General features: G+C 36.0%; 1 protein-coding gene across 3 annotated transcripts; it reads left to right on the forward strand.

The window, feature by feature from the left end:
- Positions 1–250: 250 nt before the first annotated feature.
- Positions 251–16,402, forward strand: LOC149846245 (uncharacterized). Of its 3 annotated transcripts, XM_089996267.1 has the most exons (14): positions 251–350; positions 492–628; positions 720–768; positions 866–1,012; positions 1,248–1,330; positions 1,512–1,581; positions 4,471–4,558; positions 6,758–6,827; positions 8,167–8,244; positions 8,366–8,461; positions 14,299–14,398; positions 14,555–14,641; positions 15,712–15,773; positions 16,059–16,402. In XM_089996267.1, exons 1-14 carry the CDS (start codon positions 290–292, stop codon positions 16,203–16,205), a joined length of 1,275 nt encoding a protein of 424 aa, XP_089852393.1. In that variant the 5' UTR covers positions 251–289; the 3' UTR covers positions 16,206–16,402. The 3 variants fall into 3 exon arrangements, with proteins under 3 accessions (XP_089852393.1, XP_089852394.1, XP_089852396.1); XM_089996268.1 differs by lacking the exon at positions 8,167–8,244; XM_089996270.1 differs by lacking the exons at positions 15,712–15,773; positions 16,059–16,402 and adding an exon at positions 14,967–15,190.
- Positions 16,403–22,900: the final 6,498 nt, after the last annotated feature.

Consider the following 22,900-nt stretch of genomic DNA (forward strand, 5'->3'; position numbering starts at 1 on the left):
TTGTAACTGGACCTTCTTATTTATCACCAAACCCTGACCCTATAGGGCAGGTCGGCTCCGAGTCAAACCCGACCCTAAAACCCTTAATATCAGATGCACTTGCACCCTCAACACAAGCCCGAACGCTGAGCTGTTTACCAACTCGGAATAAAAACCGATTTTATAAAAAACGATTCACTTTATCAACTCGGTCTGAGCGAGCCGGATTGCTGCATAAATATGCTATCTTTTATGAGAACCGTTCGCTCCCGCTCCAATTTTCCTTCGTCGCAGAGAGAGGGAGAGAGAGATGATGTTGAGCGTTTCGCTCTGCAATTCTTCGTCAATTCTCTCTCGGAAGACTCATCGAGGTATCATTATCGATCTTAAGCCTTCTTCCTTTTTTCTGTTCCAGAGTTTCCCGCCGTTTCTTTCTTCTCATCATCTGGCGTTATCGTTCATGAAATTTTGCGGAAATGGAATTCTGATGATCGATCTCGATTTCTCTTCAGAGAAGCACGGGATTCATCAATGGCGGGACGTGAAAGCCCTAGTGGAAAGAGTCGGGGTTCCTTCGATCGCAGGACCGCCGATCGAATCTCTGCGGAAGGGGATTTGGGTTAAACTGATATGTGGAGCTAGCTTTGAGGTAAACCCTAGATCCTTATCTTTTAACTTCTTCGGTTTTTGTTGTGATTATCTTTTTTTTTTCTTCCTTCGTTGTTTCGTTGGGAATTCAGGATGCGGTCGATGTCAGGAACCTCTCGCTTGTTTACACTCTGGCTGGCGGTAAGATTTTAAGTCTTTGATTGTGATGCCCACTTTTCGAGATTTCACTAGTGAGCGCATTATTGCCTAAATTGGTGTATATTTTACAATCATGCAGTGGACTGCATAGATTGTGCGGCAGATGAATCCATCGTTAGAGCTGTTAGAGAAGGCATTGAGGTTGCTAGAGAGATTGCCCCCATACGGAGTCCTTGGATCATGATAAGCGTTAATGACGATGAAGATCTTCATTTTCGCAAAGCAGGTTAACACAATAATCTTGTCATCTTTGTGTCTGATGCTTTACGAAATTTCAAGATATTTACATGTAAGCTCTTGGATTGAGGTGATTGTGTTGTGTTTCCATCACGTTGAGTGTTATTTTGCTTCTGTAATTTGTTAGATATAGTTGCCCATGGTGCATTATTTTTATTATTATTCTTTTACAAATATAGGATGATGACTTTTGCCTCTATTACCTAAAATCTTTGTTTTCTCAGAATTCAATGCAGAGGATTGCCCGCCTGACTGCACCAGACCTTGTGAGATAGTGTGTCCAGCTAATGCTATATCAATGCAAAAGGTCTCCACTCTACTGATAAATTATTTCCTCATGATGGTAGTAGTAGGAGTGAAGACCATCTGACTTCTAACTCTGCTTTCAACTTTCAAGTATTAGCAGAGTTAGTGTTCTGTTTTTCTATGTTTATAATGTATTGTGTTTCCTTGATTTGTTGCAACTGATTTACTTCTTTCGTGTGTAGGGGGGAGTTATAACTGAACGTTGCTATGGCTGTGGTCGTTGCTTGCCAGTTTGTCCATATGATAGAATAAGTGAGTTATATTTTCTTGCTTAAATGTTCACGTGTATCAGTATGTTGTCCACTCTGAAAAAACTTAATGAAGTATATATATATATATATATATATATATATATATATATATATATATATATAGGTGCTGTTCTCTAGGGACAGTTTTTGTATTTTTATTTCTTTTATTTTTATTTTTTTGTTGAGTAGGGGCTCTATGGTCATTTAGACTATAGAGTCGTTGGGGGCTCCCAACGACTCTATTGGGAGCCCCTCCTCTCTTGTGTAGTCTATTTAAAGGGACCTCTTGTCCCTATTTCTTAATGCTTTTCTCTTAAGCATAATTATCAATAAAGCTAATATTTTTTATGTTCTTGTGTTCCTCTTTTTGACTCATTGAAGTCCTTGTATGCACTTTGTGCTTGTGTAGTGCCTTAGTGCCTTTGTATTGTCCTTTACTTGTATTTGTGCTTGTGCACTTTGTATTTGTATTTTCCGCATACTTCATTACAAATAGTTGTTGCAATCGTTTTTTATGTGCAAACAACTTAGCAACTTCTATTTTTTTCATTTTTATGTTTTTTTGGTCCAAGTGACCCCATGGATGTGATCTACATATTGTTTTTAGTGGGAACTGGCTTTTGAATCACCGGAGTCTGACCTGTGTACAGGTTTTTCTTATGATGCAAAAATCAACGATTGTAAATGCAGTGATTTTTCCTAACCCCAAAAACATGTTTTTTCATAGAAAAAACGTGTTCCAAGGATCGTTCCCCACTAATTCAAGCATGATGAACACATTTACAAGGTTAGATTGAGTCAAAACAACTTGCATCATGATATTCCAACTAGATTGTACCTACAATTGATTGTATTAAATATAAACCTTATATATGTATGCATGTATGTATATATTACAATCAATTGTAGATACAATCTAGTTGAAATCTCATGATTCAAGTCATTTTGACTCAATCTGACCTTGTTGATGTGTTCAACATGGTTGATTTAGTGCTATGTAACACAAACTCTTTTAAAAGGTCAACGCACCAGTGTCACACTTGCATCTGTGCAGGTGTGACACTTGGACAGCTTCTGCAGTGTCAGGTGCGGTCAACCGCACCGGAGTCCATTTCTGTCCAAAGCTGAACTTAGTTGACCCTAACCGAGTCCAGTTTTATCTATAGGATATACTTAAAAGCATATTTGCACACACACACACACACACACATATATATATATATATATATATATATATATATATATATATATATATATATATATATATATATAGTAGTGGGAAGCTACCCGACTGCATCCCTACCAGATTGCTTGGAACTGTCAATTTTCGGTGTTTTTTCGAAATTCGGACCTTACAGATGTGTTCAGCATGATTGATTTACTAGAAATTGACATTTGTATCATTTGATTTTGATGCCTGGATAGGTTTTTATAAGGTTCAAATTCAACGGTCTACAATTTTCATAATTTTTTGAGTCTTCAAATACCATTTTTTCTATCCAAAATGCATGGTCCAATTGTCAATTTCTAGTAAATCAATCATGCTGAACACATCTGTAAGGTTAGAATTTGGGAAAAACACCGAAAAAATTCTTAGTGGGAGGGTGGGTACATTTTCTAACTGGTAGGTCAGAATTTCGGAAACACACACACACACACACACACATATATATATATATATATGTGCACCCCCGCACCCAAGTTTTTTGAAACTGCAGTGTCACATCCTTTGCACTCACACCCTCACCTATTTGACATAGATTTAGTGGGGAAACGACCTTTGGGTCATGTTTTTTCGATGGAAAAACATGTTTCTTTGAGTCAGGAAAAATCAGTGCATTTACAACAATTTTTGCATCGCCGGGAAAACCTGTACACAGGTCGGATTCCGGTGATTCAAAAGCTGGTTCCTACTAAAAACAGCATGTAGATCACATCCATGGAGTTGTTTGGACAAAAAAAAGGAGTTTGCTAAGTCATTTGTAGATCATATCCTCATGCTTGTTCTCAGAGACAATTCACTGCAAATACTGTCAATGAGAATTTTGATTCCACTCTCTTATTCATAATCACTTACTTACATCATCAAATGCATAGTAGATTCAAAGGTAATCACAAAGTTTCTCAGGCTATAGAGAACGTCAGTCTTCATTGATGTTTCTGTATGTATTTTTTTTTTCTTATGCATTTATTTCATTGAGATTCTCCAAATGGCACCTAAATAAATCAGATTTTTCAAAGGCATACCTAACATTTGCCTTGGTTAATTAAGAGATACTTGGGACTAACTTTCATCAAGTTTTATATTAGTTGACTAATGAAATGTCTGCTACCTTTTAATTAGATGGGTAGCATTTCCAATATAGAGAGGGAAAAACACTAAGCTTCTTGTACTTGTTTGCATTTAGTCGCAACTTTAGTCACTTCACCATTGGTTTTCCCTTTTATTATTAGAAGTAAATTTAGGTCTGTCTTTAACAATTTCTGAATGTTAGATTTATTCTCTGGAAACCTGAAAAGTTTAGGTTCTACTTTAAAGTTTTCCTTTTTTTAGCTTGCTGATAGTGTTAGATGGACAATTTGATCCTTGTTAACTAATAAAGATTGATGTTGATAACCAATAGTAAATAATTTCCTCAATATCTTGAATTATCACATTTTTTTAGCAACGCGTTCAGTTGGACTAAAATCTAAATCATTTAGGACATGCTTGCAACTGATCATCATTTGGGGATTGTTACTGGGAATCTATTTGACTATTCCAATATTGTGATGTGGTATGCTGAGGCTTTCTAGAATTATTATTTTTTTTTGACAGCAGTATGTGTTATATATCATCTGGTAGAAATGTTGGATACACTCAGACTGAATTCTTGCCATTTTTGGTCAGGAGCTAATAACTATGTCAGAGATGCTGCTACTATTACACAACTCCTCAGAAACAATGTAGATGCGATAGAGATCCATACAAGTGCACGGTGTGTGAATGCATTCTCCTGATAGGCATCCATGTGATGCAAATACCATTGATATTTAAAGTAACATTTATTTTTGCTTTGTTAGAATCATAGTCACAAATATCGGTATCGGCTATATCTCAGCAAGGCTATTTCTTGTGATATTATAGGTTTGATGATAAATCTCTGAAAATTCTCGGGAAAATCTGAGGGCTTAAAAAAATAAATATATATTACAAAAATAAGTAAAAAATATCATGTTTGGATAATAAAATACATTTACAATAAAAGAAATAAGTAAAAAGTGCAAAATAAATAAGAAAAACACATTTAAGATGTAGAAAATAATTAAAACAGCATCAATAATTGATAATATCATGATATTCTCGTGATAATATTGTGATATTATCAAATTGGCGATATTTTCAAAATATTGCGCTATTTTACTATAATATCGTTTGCTGAAAATATAGTGATAATATTGCGATACTTTGAATATATTGCTGATATCTGTGACTATGTCTAGAACTTAGAATTAGAAATAACCTACTAACCTAAAAGGATGTCCAGCAATTAATGTGATTGTCTAGACTCTAGAACATGTGGCAGATACATGACTGGACATGATAGTTAATTGGAAAGAAAAGAAATGTGTCATGAAGAAATTAAGCCTATTCTGATTCCAATGGCACAGTAGGGTGGTAAAATTTTCTTGTAGCAACTTCCAGTTTTGAAGTGATTATTTTCTCTTAATTATTAGTTTCCTCAATCTAGTCCAGGGTTATATTGCTTCTCTTTGGTTTAGTAGATTGTTCTCCTGAAGAGGATCAAGACTGAAAGGAATTCCAAATTTTTGGATGCATGTCATGGTGCTTTTGAAGTGTATGATAGATGCACTTCTCTTTCCATAAATTGAGAAAGTGTGCTTCCCTTCTTTGAGGCAGCAGACTGTTAATATGTACATATAAGTATATATATTTAGCTATATATACTTATATATTTGTGTATGTACATATATTTATACATATAAATATGTATATATATATTATATTGTTGTAATGGGTTATACCATTAGGGGTATTTTGGTCATTTCAGTCATTGTAATGGGTTGTGCCCATTAGGGCACATTTGTCTTTTCTAGTTATTTTTGTCTTTTTTCTTTTGACTAAGGGCTATTTGGTCATTGATCAAATAGAGCTGTTGGGAGCTCCCAACAGCTCTATTTCTAGCTGTTGGGATGCTCCCAACGACTCTATTGAGACCCTATTGTCTATATAAAGGGGATCTCCCCTTCTCTTATGTTGTGCTTTTTTCAAGCATTTGATTATGATAAAATCCTATGTAAAAACTAAAAACTTGTGTTTTTGGCCTCTAAGTGGCTTATGTGCATGTGTTCTTGTATTGACTCATAAGTGGTCTTTGTGTTTTTGCTATTGTGTTTTTGTAAGCCCATAAGAGGCACACTCTTGTATTATTTTTCCCTCTTTCATTACACAGACTTCCCAAACCTTTCCTATGTTTCTCAAAGTATGTTTCCTGGTTCACTTCTGCTTAATGGTTTACATGGACTGCAAAGACCGTTGTGTCACACTTCTGCTTCCCTACTTGATAACCTATGTCCAAAATTCAAACTCTCTCAGTTCATGTGATCATATAAAGACACAATGGAAAATAGTCCACTGTAGGATAGGCGTGGTCGTTAGTGTATCTATTATGTAAGATCTTGTTACTCCATGTTAGGAAACAACTTGTCCCATAATCCTACAGTCGTGCAATTCCATTGACAAACACCTTACTTTGATATTTGAAAGAATAATTGAAATAGAAAAAACATTAGTACAACTAATCAAACATAAATTCAAGACAACTAAATCCATAATGAATCCAAATGGTTCTATCTCCCAACAAGTCGAACAGCCACAACTTGGAAATGTGATCAGGTTTTCTTGATGGCCAATCTGAAATTTGTGCTTGAGTAACTACTAGTTGTTGGATATTTGAGAACCTATTGCAAGATATGCACAAGTAATATGAATGTGGTGCAAGCACATGTGTATTTTACTTCTGCATCAATGTCACATGGATATGTCTAAAAAGACATGGGACATGCTATTTTTGTGTATTCCCATTAAGAATGCTATTGCAACACAGGAATAAATTGGAGTACCCTCTGACGTGTTCTTCTGTTTTTTAACTAACTTTCTCTTTGCTATGTTTTAGGGACATAAACTTGTTCAAAAAGTTATGGAGTGACTTGGCAGAATGTGTTGGACGTTTGAATCTAGTAGCAGTAAGTCCTCAGGTGTCTTTAAGATTCTGCATCACTGCTTGAACTAGGCAAGTATTAACAGTGACTCTTCTTCTGAGATCAACACATCAATCCTTGCATATTATGAAAAGATAACATTAAATTTTCATTCAACAAAATAAAAATGGATGGCATTCCATCATGGTATTGATCTCACAGCATTGTTATCAATGATGCTATTTTGTAGTCATCTCCACAAAAGTTCTCTACTTCTATTTGTTGGTTGAATTGAAATATTTTGAGTTAATTTTCTTTAGTCATCCTTAAGTCATCTTTTAATAAAAAAAAAACTTCTCACATTGTACCCCATGTTTGTAAACCAATTTTCATGAATACTTATCCCTGCACCCCCACACTGAGACAACCAAGCTGTTGAAAATAATCTGTGATGTAAAATTTGTACCTTTTTATAGATTAAGTTTGTTCAGGTTTACCATTGTTAGTTATCTAAACTTCTGAATACTAGCATATTGTCCAGGAATAACAATCTAATACTGTTTTCATTTCATTTTTCTTTCACTTTTATGAAACAATTTAGTGATGAAAACAATTAAATTTCACTAGCAGATGCCTCATCCTTCACTTGTCAGCTGTGTGGATGTCAATGGAACATATAAATGGCTGTTGAATGATGAAAATCTACGTAGAGTAACTACGATGGTTGAGAGTTCATTTACAAAAAGTCTCTGAAAATGTGATTGTTGATATGTGAGAGCTGAAGGTCCCGTGTCAACTGCATTTCAAAAGGCAAAAGTTGAGGCAAGGACTAGTTTGAGATGAGGGAAAAGCCTCAAGGTTTATCAAGATGCAAGTCTTGCAGTGTATTGATGCATAGCTGCAGATAAGGGGATACAGTCATTTTTGTGAAATTTTCAATATGACTAGTATGTAAGGGGAAAAGTATGGGCCACTATGGGCCTTAAGGGACAATTCAATTGAGAAATGTACAGTAGTCTCCCTCAAATATAACATAGAATTTTTAGTGTTAAGAAGGTTAGAATGCACAAGTTCAAGAGGCAACTTTTCTTGTTTAGGACGCTATTTCAAAAGTACCCCTTTCAAGTGTCAATTTGACCATAGATAAAAAAAATGTACCTGTTGTGCTCTTACATTAAAAGTTGAAGGTGGTGGTGTCAATTAAAGAGAGTGTTTGAAGTAGGGAAAACAATATGAAGTCTTTTAGTCTCTGTTAAGGGCTAAGCTAAACAATCACAATTTTTATACAGTAAAGGTCATAGCAGTGTGTATTGGGATTTCATGAGTAGCTTTTTTTTTGTTACTTTTTGTTTTCATATTCTATTATTGCCTATTATGACCTCAGGTTTGTTGCTGTCTTTACTGCTATGTTCTGAAACATCTTCAGCTTTATTGTTTAGGCTGTATGATCTCTGATTTCAAGGTATATAACACTGCAAAGATTCAGGATTTTGTAACCTTCGTAATTATAGGAATTGTTTAATAATTTAATTGCAATATGCATCTATTGTGATTGAGCTTCTGATTTCTGTAATGCTCTGCAGGTTAGCTTACCAGATTTGGGGGATTCAACTGTATTTTCTATGAACATAATGTACTCAATACTGCATCCATATCTGCAATGCGGGAACTTATGGCAGGTGACATTAATGAACTCTATGACTTCTTACAGGAAGTTCCTCTCTTTTCTGCATATCTTTTTTAGAGTCTTATTCATTTGTCTTTTTGGAGTCCATTTCTGTAGATTTGCTAATGAAAACGATTATTGATGTACATATTTTTCCATGAATTTTTACTTCATCTTAATAAAGGACAAGAGAAAGAGTGGTTAGTTCATTCTTTAAATCGGTTGGATTTGCAAAAATGGGTTGGGTCTACATTCCTCATGATAATTAGGTGATAGAAAGAAAAAGGAAGAAAATTGAGGAGGAGAAGGGAGGGAAGAGACACTATTATTGAATTGGACAACAACTACTCTGCTTCAATCATTCTCTGAAACTTATTTCATGAAAACTTGCTTAGAGCAGCACAATGAAAAATCTGTCATGAAACATGAAAAATATGACATTGACTGTAATCTATGTCGCACGGACTCTTCTAACAGGCACCTCACCCGCGTCGCACCCGCACCCAGGCGGGTGCAACACTTGGACCCAGCTTCCTTTGTGTTAGGTGAAGTCAACCACATTGAGGTCCATTTCTATCCAAAAGTAGATTCAGTTAACCCTAATCAAGTCTATTTTTATCTATATTATATATATAAATACATAAATGCACATACAGTGTTAACTAAAAACTGTTAAAAATTATATATATACCCTCCCTGCACCCTGCACTCAAGTTTTTTTTTAAAGTGTCGCATCGCTGCACCCGCATCCACACCCGCACCTATGTGACATAGACTAATGAAATAGTGGAAAATACAAAAGCAATGTCATTAAAGGCTTTACAAGATTACGATCACAAAAGTGCATAAGCACAAACCAATGCCATTAAGGGCTTACAAGATCACAACACAATGTGCACAAGCACAAGTCCACTATAGGAGAAAACAATAGCCATCAAGGGCAACAAAACAAGCACTAAGTGCATATAAAACATTAAGGAACTAAATAGAAAAACACAAAATGTAAAAAATATTCATCTTTATTGAGCATAAATGCTTAAGAAAAACATTAACAAATAAGGGGGAACAAAGCCCCTTTATATACACATTACAAGGAAGAGGGAGACCAAATAGGAGCTCCCAATAGAGTCGTTGGGAGCTCCCAACAATCATATTTATGATCGTTGGAGAGCCTCCAACAACTCTATGGTCAAAAAACCATAGACCCCTTGCTTAAAAGGGTAAATTACAAAAAAGGAAAAATAGAAAAAATTGTTCCTAATGAACCGCCCCTATACATCATTATAAATAATATCTATACATATATATATATATATGAATATATATGTACAATGCGAAATAAATATATATGTATGACAATATATATAGTTATATACATCTTAACACTCCCCCTCAAACTTACTGTGTAATATATCGAAAGTTTGAAAATACAACAAAGAATCAATGAAAAAGTTCTAAGTCTTCAAATGCCTTTATTGGTGATCATCTCCAAACGCATGCATCGCCTATCTCCATCTTCATGTCATGATGCATCGAAGATGTCCTTTCTCAATCCATTGCATCTTTAAGAGCATGTAGAGCTATGTCACAGGGATTCGGCTAGGAGGGTGCCGCACCCGCGTCGACGCGACGCGGGTGCGGGTGCCGCACCGGGTGCGGTCAACTCGATCCTTGGTGCGTTGACCGCACCCAGGATCATTAATGTCCATTTTTTTTTAAAAAAAAAATTGCCCAAATGGGCTTCAAAATTTTTTTAAAAAAACTTTATGCTAGTCTGTCAGCTGTGCTGTCAGCACAGCTGCTGACAGCAGCTGTCTGTCAGCTGCTGACAGCAGCTGACAGCTGCAAAGTTTTAAAAAAAAAAACCCGCCTATTCCCCAACCCCTTTATATATATACATATATATATTACTTATTACATTTTTGCCCCTGCCGCACCCCCGCACCCGGGTTTTTTGGAAGTGCCGAATCCCCGCACCCGCACCCGCGCCCGCACCCGCACCCATGTGACATAGATGTAGAGAGAACAAACCAAAAGATTCCAACTACACAAGAAAAATATCCTGCTCAATAGTTATAAAGTTTTAAAACCAATATATTTTAAAAGAAGAATAGAATTTTCCCACAAAGTATTTATAATTTTTAGAAACATTATATAATCATTAAGAAAGACAAGAAGAGTATTTCTTAAGGATGAATTTTTATGAAATCGAACCATAATCATAAAATCAACATATTTTTCAAAAAAACATAACATTGACCATAAGAAAATTTGATCGTTAAAGGACATATGATTCATTAAAAAGGGATAAAAAAATATGCATAAATAATATCCTAAGCATTTCAATCATGCATATAATAAAAAAAGAAATCTAAAAAAAGAGCTAATTAACTTCATGCATACAATACTATGAACACAATAATCAATATGAAACACACACACACACACACACATATATATATATATATATATATATATATATATATATCCAACATGCAATTAAAGCATATTTAATGCACATAAGACGACAATAAAAATAGCTATTTTTATCAATAAAATGCATGATTTTTAATATAAAGAATCAAATAGCCTTCAATTACGAACAAAAGTATCCACCAATATCAAGTGGACAACACACAAGTGTTTTCGTAAGAAACACTCTCAACACCCATAAACGGGCACACACAAGAAGGTTCACAATATAAAGAATACGATTTTATTAAACATCACAAGTATGCAAAAAGTGTTTGAAATTTTTATCCATAAACGTCTTCCATACAAGGAAAAATAAGTAGTAAAAGATTATAAATTTTAAGGAAAGATTTAAAAAAAAACCCACATAACAAAGAGAATGATATTTGTAAATCAACTCTAATTTGCGAAAAATATGAAGATATTTAAATTATCACAAATATCAAGAAGTGATATTTTGCAAATTTCAACAATAGTTTGACCACCACAAGCAATCACCTCCTAGGCCTCCAAACCTCAAATATCAAGTGTATCAGTGACTATAACAAGAGCATAATCATCATGCCACTAAAGGGACAAAGACACACACGAAGATGTGTATAAACATCTCTTGTCTACATATAATAACACTTAAAAACAAGTGTATTAGTGACTAGAACAAGAGCATAATGCCAACAGGCTAAAATTACACACGAAGGTATGAATAAATATCTCTTGTCTATATATAATGACACTAAAAAATCAAGTGTATCAGCGACTAGATCAAGAGTATAATGCCAATGATAGGCTAAAATCGCACACGAATGTGTGAATAAACATCTCTTGTTTACATATAATGACACTCAAAAAGTGCATCAACGACTAAATCAAGAATATAATCACAATGCCAACAATGAACTAAAAACTCACACGAATGTATGGATAACCATCTCTTGTCTATATATAATGACATTTAGATAAGAGGCATAATAGGAGGAAACACAAAAGGTAAGAGAGCTTGTAATGAAAACACACTAATGTTATCAATTAAAATATCAATTTTAATCATCTTTTGAAACACCCTGGTTTAAAAAATAGATAGTCATCACTGAGTTACAAGCATCTATAATAACAATGTTCATACAATAAATGAGTGATACAACACACTCGGATCCAGATATCAAACAACTCTTAGTTAGAGCCAGACCATAAGTTGACAATCTAAACTGACATAAAACGAGGTGTACACAACTCACCCCAACATCTCTGAATAAAAAATAACAAGGCTAAGAGAAATGATGCATCATATAAAATTTTGTGATGGACACAACAAATGCCATAAGAATGCAATAAATACTCATGGAAACCATTTTCTAAATAAGTTTAAATATAAGATCCGATTTGAAAAAACAAAGTTTTAAATCAAATCCAATAACAGTAGATGAAACATGCAATCATAAGCATTGCTAATATAAGCAAGCTATATAGAGAGACAACTCAATTTAGATTAAAATTCTACTATGAGACAATCAATGCTATTAAAGATGACCAAAACATATAGAGAGATTCTCAAATAACCATAAAAATTTGAGTGCATACACAAGTAGAGTTAATCATGGATTCTCACAAAGAGATCAAAAGAACTATATGCAATAATCTAAATATCTTAAAGTCGCATATCTTTTACAAAAGACATGCATATGAACAAATTTAAGCATATATGCAAGTGATAGATTTAAAGCACTAAGGGCACAATATAAAATTTTATATTTTATAAATAACAAGTATGTAATGAATCAAGAGTCTTTAATCAAGAATGCACATGTCCACCAAAGATCTAAGCGGAAAAACATGTCCATCAATAATGGGCAAGTACTAAAGTGAACCATGAAAGAAACACATATAACTCATAAAAACACAGAATTTTCTTATGGTTCTCAACTTAATATTTTATTAAAAACTAAGTATGCAACACAATATTTAAATCACATGCAAAGCATGTAAAATAATGCCATGGGACTAATAACATAATCGTAGATACCACAAAAAGGATAAGCATTATAAACACCTAATATAATAACTATTGTCATACAAAAGACTCATAAAAGACATTTATTAAAGTGAATGACTTTCCATAAGAAATTATGTTCAGTACCTTATGCACGAATAAACGATGTTATTCATCATGTAAGGCAATCATAAGTGCATAAGGATTAAATATCAATAAAATTTATTTTATAATTTAGATCATAATTTTTAACACTTCATATGCTACTTTTAATATACCAAGAGTAAAGAGAAATATTAAACACAAGTTTAAGTAAAATTTCATAGAATTATACTTGTGAAATACACACATCATTATTTTGAAGTATCTCAAATTATTTTAAAATATATAAGAATTTATCAAAAAAACAAAACAAAACCAAGTTCAACAATACGAAATGCTTAAGAGAAGCGTAAATGCTTTAAGAGAAGCATAAACAAATGACGGGAACAAAGCCCCTTTATATACACATTACAAGAGAGAGAGAGAGAGAGAGAGAGAGAGAGAGAGAGAGAGAGAGAGAGAGAGAGAGAGAGAGAGAGACCAAATGGGAGCTCCCAGTAGAGTCGTTGGGAGCTCCTAACGGTCATATTTATGACCGTTGGAGAGCCTCCATCGACTCTATGGTCAAAAGACCATAGAGCCCTTGCTTAAAAGGGCAAATTACAAAAAAGGAAAAATAGGAAAAACTGTTCCTAATGAACAGTCTTTATTACATGAGTAAAATGATGAAAATACCCCTAGTTACATTATTATAAATAATATATACATATATATCTGATTATATATGTATAATATGAAATAAATAAATAAATATATATATATATATATATATATATCTTAACAATTGACATGTATATATGAGCGCATACAAAGGCTATATATATGAAAATAGAAATGGCAAGACTTTCTTAACAGAGTTGGTTTGTGCCCTTGCAAGTAAAACCATGCCTGGAGAGAAAACCAGTTGCTCCAGGTGAATGACCAATTTTATGCAAGTCTGAGCATAGCTTGAACATAACTAAATTAGGACAATAACACACATCGGTAGAGACACACACAACTGTTTATGCATAGACCAAATGTATCACTGGTTTCTTGATCAATTAAATGCACTTCGACCTCCAGCATTTTGTATTGATCACCATAATGTGTTCATCCATTTTGGATGTTCTTGATCAGGGAACTGCTGGGCATTGGTATAGTATATGGATTCATGGTGCATCAATTTGGGTACATCCTTGCAACAAAAATGCTATATTCTTGCGCTAGGAATATATTGTGGTAATACATATAACACATCATTGTGCATTCTTCTGATACTAACTATAATCATTGATAATTGTTCATAGCTAGACGGCAGGCCCATGAGTGGAGACATTGGAAAGGGTGCAACTATGCGGGCAATAGCATTTGCTGCTCGTCTAGCTGCAGTCGAAGGCAGGCCCCGTGGTAAGACTTCGAGAGAAATGAATACTTCCAATACAGATATTTTGCATCCTATTCCGTCATATGGGTTTTCCTAGTTCTCTTTTTGCACTTTTATAGACATATGCATTTGAGGTTTCTGTTAATAGCTTGTGATATGAACTTTTATGAGTAATTTAGGTTTTCTTCAAGTAGCTGGTGGTACTAACTCATACACAATTGACTATTTGAAGCAAGTGGGGTTGTTCCAGAAAATGTCGACCTTTGGTAAAAATTCTCATCTGCTTATTCTGTTTTTGTTCCATGCTATTTCGTTTTTCTTTTACTGAAATTCTGATATTGTCAGATGGTGTGTGTGTGTGTGTGCAACCAGGTATTTGGATTGTTATTTGTTGTTCAAGTAACCAGAACATGTTCCCTTTGTAAATTGTTTTGGATGAACATAAAAGGAAATTCATGGTTTATGAGACTGTTCCACGCCTTAGAATTCTTATTTGTTACTGTTCTAGAGTTCCTAATGGTGTTCAAAAATCTGTTCATTTTTTATTCACGACAGCTACCTACTTTTGGCTTTCTGGTTGTCTTTTTTCAGATGATGGCTTGGTTGATAAACTTTATTTCATCATTTGGTGCTAGATCGAATAAAGGATTATTAGTGTGTCTTCTGAACTAGTTTTCTAGAGTTTGCATCTACAAGTACAGTTCATTTATGTTTAGTTTATACCTGTAAACATATTTAAGTAGTGCCTTTTCATTGTAAATTCAGAATTAAATAACTGTGACTCAGAGGCTCTTATGAAAATATTCTTTCTTGTACTTGGTTTTGGATTTTTTTGCCCTCAAGGTTCAAATAGCATCTCATGGCAATTTCTCTTATCTTCTTGATGTTCCATGTCATTTGGTCTTAATGCATTGATTTGGTATGGAATTACAAGAGTAAAGACTTCAAGTCCAAAGAGCCAGATCCTCTTTCACTCTTGCAAAGATGTAAAATGGGATTTCCGATGATAAATCCAGTTGATAATAAGAAGTTTGGCCTTCTGCAACATCTCTCTCCCAACAGAACCCTTTTCTCACTCTTTAGCGATGGCTTTGATTAGCATCAACTTGTTTTAACTTTTTAAGTCTAAGTTGGATGCATATTTTTGCATGCCTCAAGAAGTTCTGTTGTAGTAGAGTTAGTATGCCCCAGTGGCGCTTATCTATTCTTGCAGTGGTTTCCCTCCTCAATCGACAGTCACTAGCATGCATGTGGGTGGTTTTTGTTTTGTGCTTTGTACTATGAATTTTTAAGTCCATGCTATTCTTCATTGGTGACCATAATGCTTGTGTTGCAGACACACTGAGTGGGCCAACAGCTCTAATTAGTGGGATAGCTTATGGGGGCTATGCAAGAAAGGTACTGTGTCTATTTAAACTAAATCAATTAACTTAGTTCATTTTCTTCTTCAAACAAAAGAAAAGATGCATTATCACACAGACAGGCAACATATAAAATTGTTAATGTCCATTTTTAGTCGAACTATATTTTTTCATGCTATGGGCCCAAAGAATTTACCAAAATGCACCTAGAATGTATTCTGCTGCATGTCACGTGGATTTTGGGTAGATTATACAGTTCTTTTTTCTTGAGATAATGAAAACAGCAGCCAATGACTCATTCCTAACCTTCATGTTGGCATAGATTGTTGGGAGGGTCTTATATAAAATGCCTTCATCTCTTGGTCCTCCACATATAGAGGACTATCCTGAGCATCTTTTTGAGGCCCTTGAAGAAGCCCTTGCACTGGTAGCTCCTGTGAAATGCTATAATTTTCCAATTCATAATTAGAAAATTTGGAAGCTTCCATGTGAATCTCATGATTTCATTGTATGCCACATTCTTGTGCCAGCTTTTGTTGGAAGAATCCCTATTTGTTTCAAGAATGTTTACTTGTGTATACCCAAATGTATTCTCATGTAACATATGTCCATATTTGAATCTTCTTGGCTGGTTAATGTGTGTATCATCCCTTGTTGTTTACTTTTTATAATAGCTGTTTGTTTTGCTTTATCATAATAATTATCCTTTATCATATGTTTTCCTTCAATTTCATCCAGCGCTGTCTATTGATCTTGTGAGGCTGATGCAGTGCATAGGAGGATCACTCCTGAACCCCGCAAAAATCAGTACCCTAGCGCAACTATGAAACTATGAACTATCGAAAACAAGAAAAATAACAGAAAATGCAAGAAAAAATAACTAAAAATATCTCATAATTCATTCATTAAAAACTCCCTATCTCTTATCTACAATGAACATATATAGCAAACAATAAAGAAAACCTAATCCTATTTCGGATACAAGATAGATCCCATATTAAATAATATTTAAAATAAGATCCTAAACTAAGATCTAAACTAAATAATTACAAGAAAACCAAATAATGAAAATGGATCCAAATGGACCTTGTAGACCTGGTAGTGACTCCTCCGGCTCCTTGATCAGAGGCCCACCCTGTGAATCTGGAAGCAGTAAGACTTGCATCATTGATTATTTTTTAGACTATGATTTGGTGTCTCCATATGCTTATTCTATAAATCCCCCATTGTTCATGTCATTTGCTTGTTCTGCAAAACCCCCATTGTCATTTTTGTCCCTTGGATGCACACGGAGATAGAATGGTGTTTTAAATGCCTAATCTTGCTTCCCCATCAAAATTAGTTGTAAAGGGTAGCTTCTTTCTAGGACCTTTTGTCTTTCACTCTGTTGCCACCTTTTAAACTCCCCATCCTCTCTTTATTGTTATTTTTATTTTTTATAATCCATCTGCGGGAAACCCCCTGTGGGGTTTGAACCCGAGAACCCCTCAGGTTATGATATTTTGACCTAGTCATCCAGCTATCTCATTCTTCTGAACCCCTCATCCTCTTGCATAATGGATTCAAGGACCTGGGTCTTCTCAGACTTTGGCTTAACTGGAGAAGAAGAATTGGTCCAAATCTCGATCCGACTGGTCAAGTCAGGACCCACAGGAATGAGTTTTGGTCTCACTAGTGTGCTGTGTCTTGACCCTTTGCTGGGAATCCTTCTACTCATGCTGGGGGCTGTCTTAAAGAACTTGAATATCATGGCATACAAACAGGCCACCAATCTAAGGTGATAAAACAGGACGTCATTGTTCATTTAAAAGATTTACATCATGTCAACACTGTGTTGACATTTGAAGAATTGACTCGGTTTTCTGAACCCATGGCCTGTGTTTCATCGTGTGAAAATAGACTGCATTTGTTGAATTGATGTCTTTGGCTTCAACTGAAATCTAGTTCTCCCAAGTGTTTTCTACAATAAAAAGTGCAAAAACCATTAAACCTCTGTTTTTTTTAAAGGCAAGCTGGGGTTAGGCAGACCCCCACCAGATATTATTCAACGAACCAGTGGGGTTTGAACCTGCAACGTCCCACCACAAGGAGACACGCACTGACAGCTCCTACCAACCACGCAGAGTCCTCGTTGGTGCCAATAAACCTCTGTTACCATGCGTTAATAATAGTTGTTTTGGTATGTTTTGGGTTTGCGATGTTAAAAAGAGGAATTGTTAGTGTCCCGGACCGAGCGCATTTTATGCCCATGACAGTTAGTATGGAGGTCTTCAGGCTTCCTTCAGCAGCCATGATCCGGCTGTGGGTGGAATTGATGTTCGTTGGATCTGATTCGACCAACTGGGCTTTGTGAAAACCAATGGCTCTCACCATGACCCACTTGAATATCCCATCTTCATGTTGCTGGCCTCGGCTTATGTGGCTGAGATTCATTAACAAGGTTCAATGACCTCTCCTTTTGGTGCTTGATTGCATCGTTTCACCAAAGGTGTAGATACATCCATGTCAATTAAGTATTTTTTTTCATGAAGGATGTGGAAACCACCCTCGGAATCAGTGATCTAGTTCTGCTGGCTCGTCATACTTACAGTCGCTGTCCCTACAGTGTAAACCCATGTCTCACCCCTTGACCCCATGCCAATAAAGTAATTAAAAATGAATTTCTTACACCATGATTTGACCCATTTTCGTCAGGAGATGTGGCCACGGATTTTTTTTACTGAGCTGAAGATTAAAAAATGATGTGGCCAAGGAAATTGTATTTCAAATAAATCCAATTTAGTCTACCTGTCTATCACTCACCCCATTTGTTTCTATTTCAAACTACTTAAAAAAAAAGATGAAAGTAGAACGCCGTTCCATCAAGGTATAGGATCGTATTGACCATTGACTCTTCGTACATGAATACATATTAGTGGCCAAAGAAGGAGTCATGGAAATGGTAAATTTTTGTCAGTGTTCACTTTGAGATTCAGTGTTGCTTCTATCCTTGTTTAGCAGTTTTTTTTTTTGAGAAAATATCCTTGTTTAAGAAACATATTCTAGTGCTTGTGATTTAATAATCAGCCACTGATCTAAAACTAAATAGCTAGATAATCAACTTACTAAACATTCTGGTGACAGTTACTACCTACATCATGGAAGGCTTTATTAACACCTCTCCAACTCCATAATAAGACTTTGTGCCATATTGAACCACTATCATAACATGAGCGCAGGCATTGTAAGTGTTATCTGTGTCTTCACATTTGCTCGGCGCTTCCTATTTAGAAGGGTAAATATTGTGTAATCTAGATGTAATAGTTTGTTTAGTAGGAAATGGGTTTTGAATTATGTGATTGTCATGTGTAGGTAGGTTCTTTTAAGGGCTTTGAAATGAATGGCCCACAATGTACCAAAATTTGATGACTCAAAAAATTGTATAGCTATATCAAAAAAACATGATCCAAGGTCAGATTCTTAGTAAACAAGCCATGTTGAACTCATTTATGTGGTTAGATTGAGCCAATACACACCTCACACCCTATGATTTCCATCTTGATAGATCCATAACCTTCATTAGTACCAAGTATTTGCCCTTTGGAGTCAAAGGGTTGTAATAAATCCCTTGAAATTTGAGCCCTTTTTTGTCCTTGACTATGAAACGGATGTGCATTGTGGTAATTTGGTTGTATGAATTGGTTTCCCTTAGTTTGAAATTTGGAACGGTGTATCATGTTTGTTTGGCAAGCATGATGTGTTATACCCTATTAAATGCTCTGAATCATATTGACTAACTTGTAATTATCATCAGCCAACTATATTTTTTTTATGGCCATAGGTGTCTCAGATCGAGCCTTCGGAATGGGGCAGATGCAGTACGGAGCTTTACTGAGTGAAAAACGCATCGAGTGTAGGAGCGCACGGTATGCATTGGCTTGATCGATGATGTGCGGTGATAGCGCCACACTGGCTTATTAGAAAAACTAAGCCCATGAAAAATTAGCATCAGAGAAGAAAGATTCACGGAGACCTTGTTGTTCATCGTATGCGACAATGAAGAAGACAGTGATAGTTTATCTTAGTTACGTAATTTTGCACAACTGAAGTATGGTTGACTAAGCACAGAAAGCAAGATATTGACAGGATGGTGTGGGTCATTTTGTCGATAATAAGCTAAAATGCAAGGTTTCTTTTCAGTTGGCTAAGGGAACATAGATAAGCCAAAGATTTTTACCAGTTGTGTGTTAGGCTCGCAAGTAGAGCATGGCATTTTTCTTGTGCATGCAGAGAATGCACGTTGGATTCAACTGAATGGATTTGTACATTTGGGTATGAGAGACTCAATTAAACTTTTAGATTCTCTACCAAAATTGTAAGTTAGCGGAGTGCCCATTTTGAGCAGAATACTCATTATGTTGGTCTCCTGAGTTTGCAGTTTTTCTGTTGATTGTTTATGCAAAAAAAGTTGTTGTTCGTGGCTCATTGGTTTGGTTCTTGTGAGAACGTTTTGCTGGTTCCGGATGAGAGTTACAATGTTGGGTCATGTTGCCTTTTGTGTGGACGAGTGCACAGGAAGACGCTTTGAAGGACCGCTTTTGGGTGATATGCAAGTAGGCATCCCCCATTTGAGAACTAGTTTGGACCATTAGAAAACTGTAAGTTGGTGTTAAGGAGTTGATATCCCTGCGACACGTGTTGGTGGTCGTCTTTCTCTGCGAGGACTACGAAGGGCTTAAAATTGTCCTTGCTGGGGTTGAAAGGCACCTCAATCATGTGCACGAAGACGATAAGTTTATCGTGCGGGCGAGGATGACCTGCTTGTGTTTGGGACTGCATTGGGGTCTCACGAGCAAATGATGTTCGATGTTGATAGAGCAGAAGACCGTTGTCTAAGTAATTGGATGCACGTTAAAGAATGCGACTTGGCGTATTAAAGGTTGCGGAGATGGTGGATGGAAACTAGAACAAGTTGAGTAGGATAAAGAAAAGAAGTAAACCAAAGATGAATCTAAAGAAAAACTGCATATCGGTTAAGATTGTGTTCTTACTTGCAATGATAGCTGGTATGGGACTGCTATGCACTAAGCGGCATGAATTAGATGGAATTCACATTTGAAAATGTGTTTGATCAGCTTCCATTAGGCAGTTGCGCACGAGGTGGTGTGCAGGACCAATGAAAATGATTTAGCACATGGAAAGGTGTTGGTAAGCGGCCTTTGGCCGTTAGGCTGTTCACATTGGGCAGCTTGGCGCATTACAGGTTTGCGAAATATTCTATGGCCGTGACAGTGCAATGAGAAGGCTTGCGGCAGTAAGAAAAGACTGTCGCCCTACACTGGCTTATTGAGAAAACTAAGCCCGTGACAATAAGGGTTCTTTTTTAAAATATGAGAAAAAATGTTGTAATCTCTACAGAATTTTATGTTAAAAGGACAGTGGCCGTGTAAGTATGGCAAGCAAAGCCAAAGCAGCTAGGTCTATGATCCTACCGTGGTTTCTCTGTATAAATAAATAAAAGAACAATCAGTGATGATAGGAACCAAAATGGATCGATGACCCATGACAGGATTGAAAGATATTGACTGAGAAGCATGTTCAATTTTTTAGAGGCAAAAATATCTTTAATTTTGCATATTTGGGTATGCATCCATTTAGGCATATGAGACTCAGCTGGACCTCTAACCAGCTCCCTTTTTTCTTATGTTGGACCCAGTTCCACCCTAGAATATGCTATTATGTTTGGATTGGTAGCAAGAACCAAGAACCAACTTGGAATTTTGATTCGTATCTCATTTTCAACAGAATCCTGATCCAATCCGGAAAGACCTCTCTGATTAAAGATCCCATCCCAAAATCCGGATCCAAAAGAACGAAGATTAGTAGAAAATGGTTTTACATGGGGTTGCCTATGCCAAGTTGCTTACAGATCCCACCAAAATTTGAGACCATTATAGGATCATAAAAGCTGAGACTCCACATTACGTAGTTGGCAGGGAGTGTAATTTCAAAATTGGCTAAGATGTATCATCCTTCTCTCTGGGGTAACTCATAATTAACATTTGTAGCATGGTTAAGGACTTTTTCTGAAACTAGGAGGGGGACCCAACCATTACTCATAAGATATTTCCTACATGCTTGGATAGTCTAGGGAAGTATAGACTGATCGTCTTAGAGTGAAATTCTTCCATAATTAATGATATCCCACACCCGCCCACCCAGGTCACGCAGGTAGCAGCGAGCTTAGGGTGTAGGTGTTGACCCCTTCATCCCAGGTTCAAGCGGGTGCCTTTAACTGGAGGGCTCCATAAGGGCTTGGGTGTCAGTGACCCCACCCGGGTTTACCTCGCTTGGGGTGGCCCGGCCCTGTACAGGGTTCCTCGTCATTAAGAGAGAGAGAAAGAGAGAGTACTAATAATAAGATATAAAATAAATGATCAAGTTGTTCCTTGATATCTTGGTAGGGTGGGAACCAACAAGATTTGAGGCCAAAATGGATCAATTAATTTCTGGGTATATGAAGCTGTGTCCTGGCCAACCAGCAGAAAACACAGAACAAGGGAAACTATTAATTGGCAGCAGTCTTTATCCTCAACCGCTGATCAATCTCCATACCTAACTGAGATAATTGCACTAACCAAAGAGAAACAGCTCTATCATTGTGATGCGAAATTCCTCGTTTGAGATAGGAAAATTCTCATTAGAGACAACTTTTGCCTGATATTTCAAAAAAAGACTGTCATGTTTGTTTGTTTGTTTTTTAAACTGGGGAAAACCATCTCACTCACTTACTCGTGATCTCATTGGTGTAGAAACCTGAGGTCCTCGCCCATGCCATGATTTTTTAAGAGATTTGAGGATCTGACTTTTTACTGAAATTAAGATATTATAAAAATATCAAAATAATATCTTCACGTCTGTGTCCATGCATGTCAGTTAGGGGTATATGGTTACAAATAAGAAGACCTGGGTCCGGACCCGAAGGTCTGATTAATACATGGATCCGGGTATAGTTTATGAAATTTTATACCTGACCGGCTGGACCTGAGTTCCGATTAGGACATGCAATTTTCAATGTAAAAATGATAAAACAATACTATTTTACCGAGTATGGTCTGGGTCTGGATCATGTAGTTTTTATTTGGTCCGGGTATGGTTTCTATTATAGTAGACCTGATTAGACCC

This window comes from Nuphar pumila, chromosome 2 (genome assembly GCF_984573655.1).
Source record: "Nuphar pumila chromosome 2, dmNupPumi1.hap1.1, whole genome shotgun sequence".
NCBI classification, from domain to species: domain Eukaryota; kingdom Viridiplantae; phylum Streptophyta; class Magnoliopsida; order Nymphaeales; family Nymphaeaceae; genus Nuphar; species Nuphar pumila.

Bases quoted from the DNA above. Each gene is read 5' to 3' on its own strand.
- LOC149846245 (XM_089996267.1), top strand. From the start codon at position 290: ATGATGTTGAGCGTTTCGCTCTGCAATTCTTCGTCAATTCTCTCTCGG. The intron at 1,331-1,511 runs GTCTCCACTCTA...TTTCGTGTGTAG, and splicing joins ATGCTATATCAATGCAAAAG to GGGGGAGTTATAACTGAACG. The intron at 14,399-14,554 runs GTAAGACTTCGA...TGAGTAATTTAG, and splicing joins AGTCGAAGGCAGGCCCCGTG to GTTTTCTTCAAGTAGCTGGT.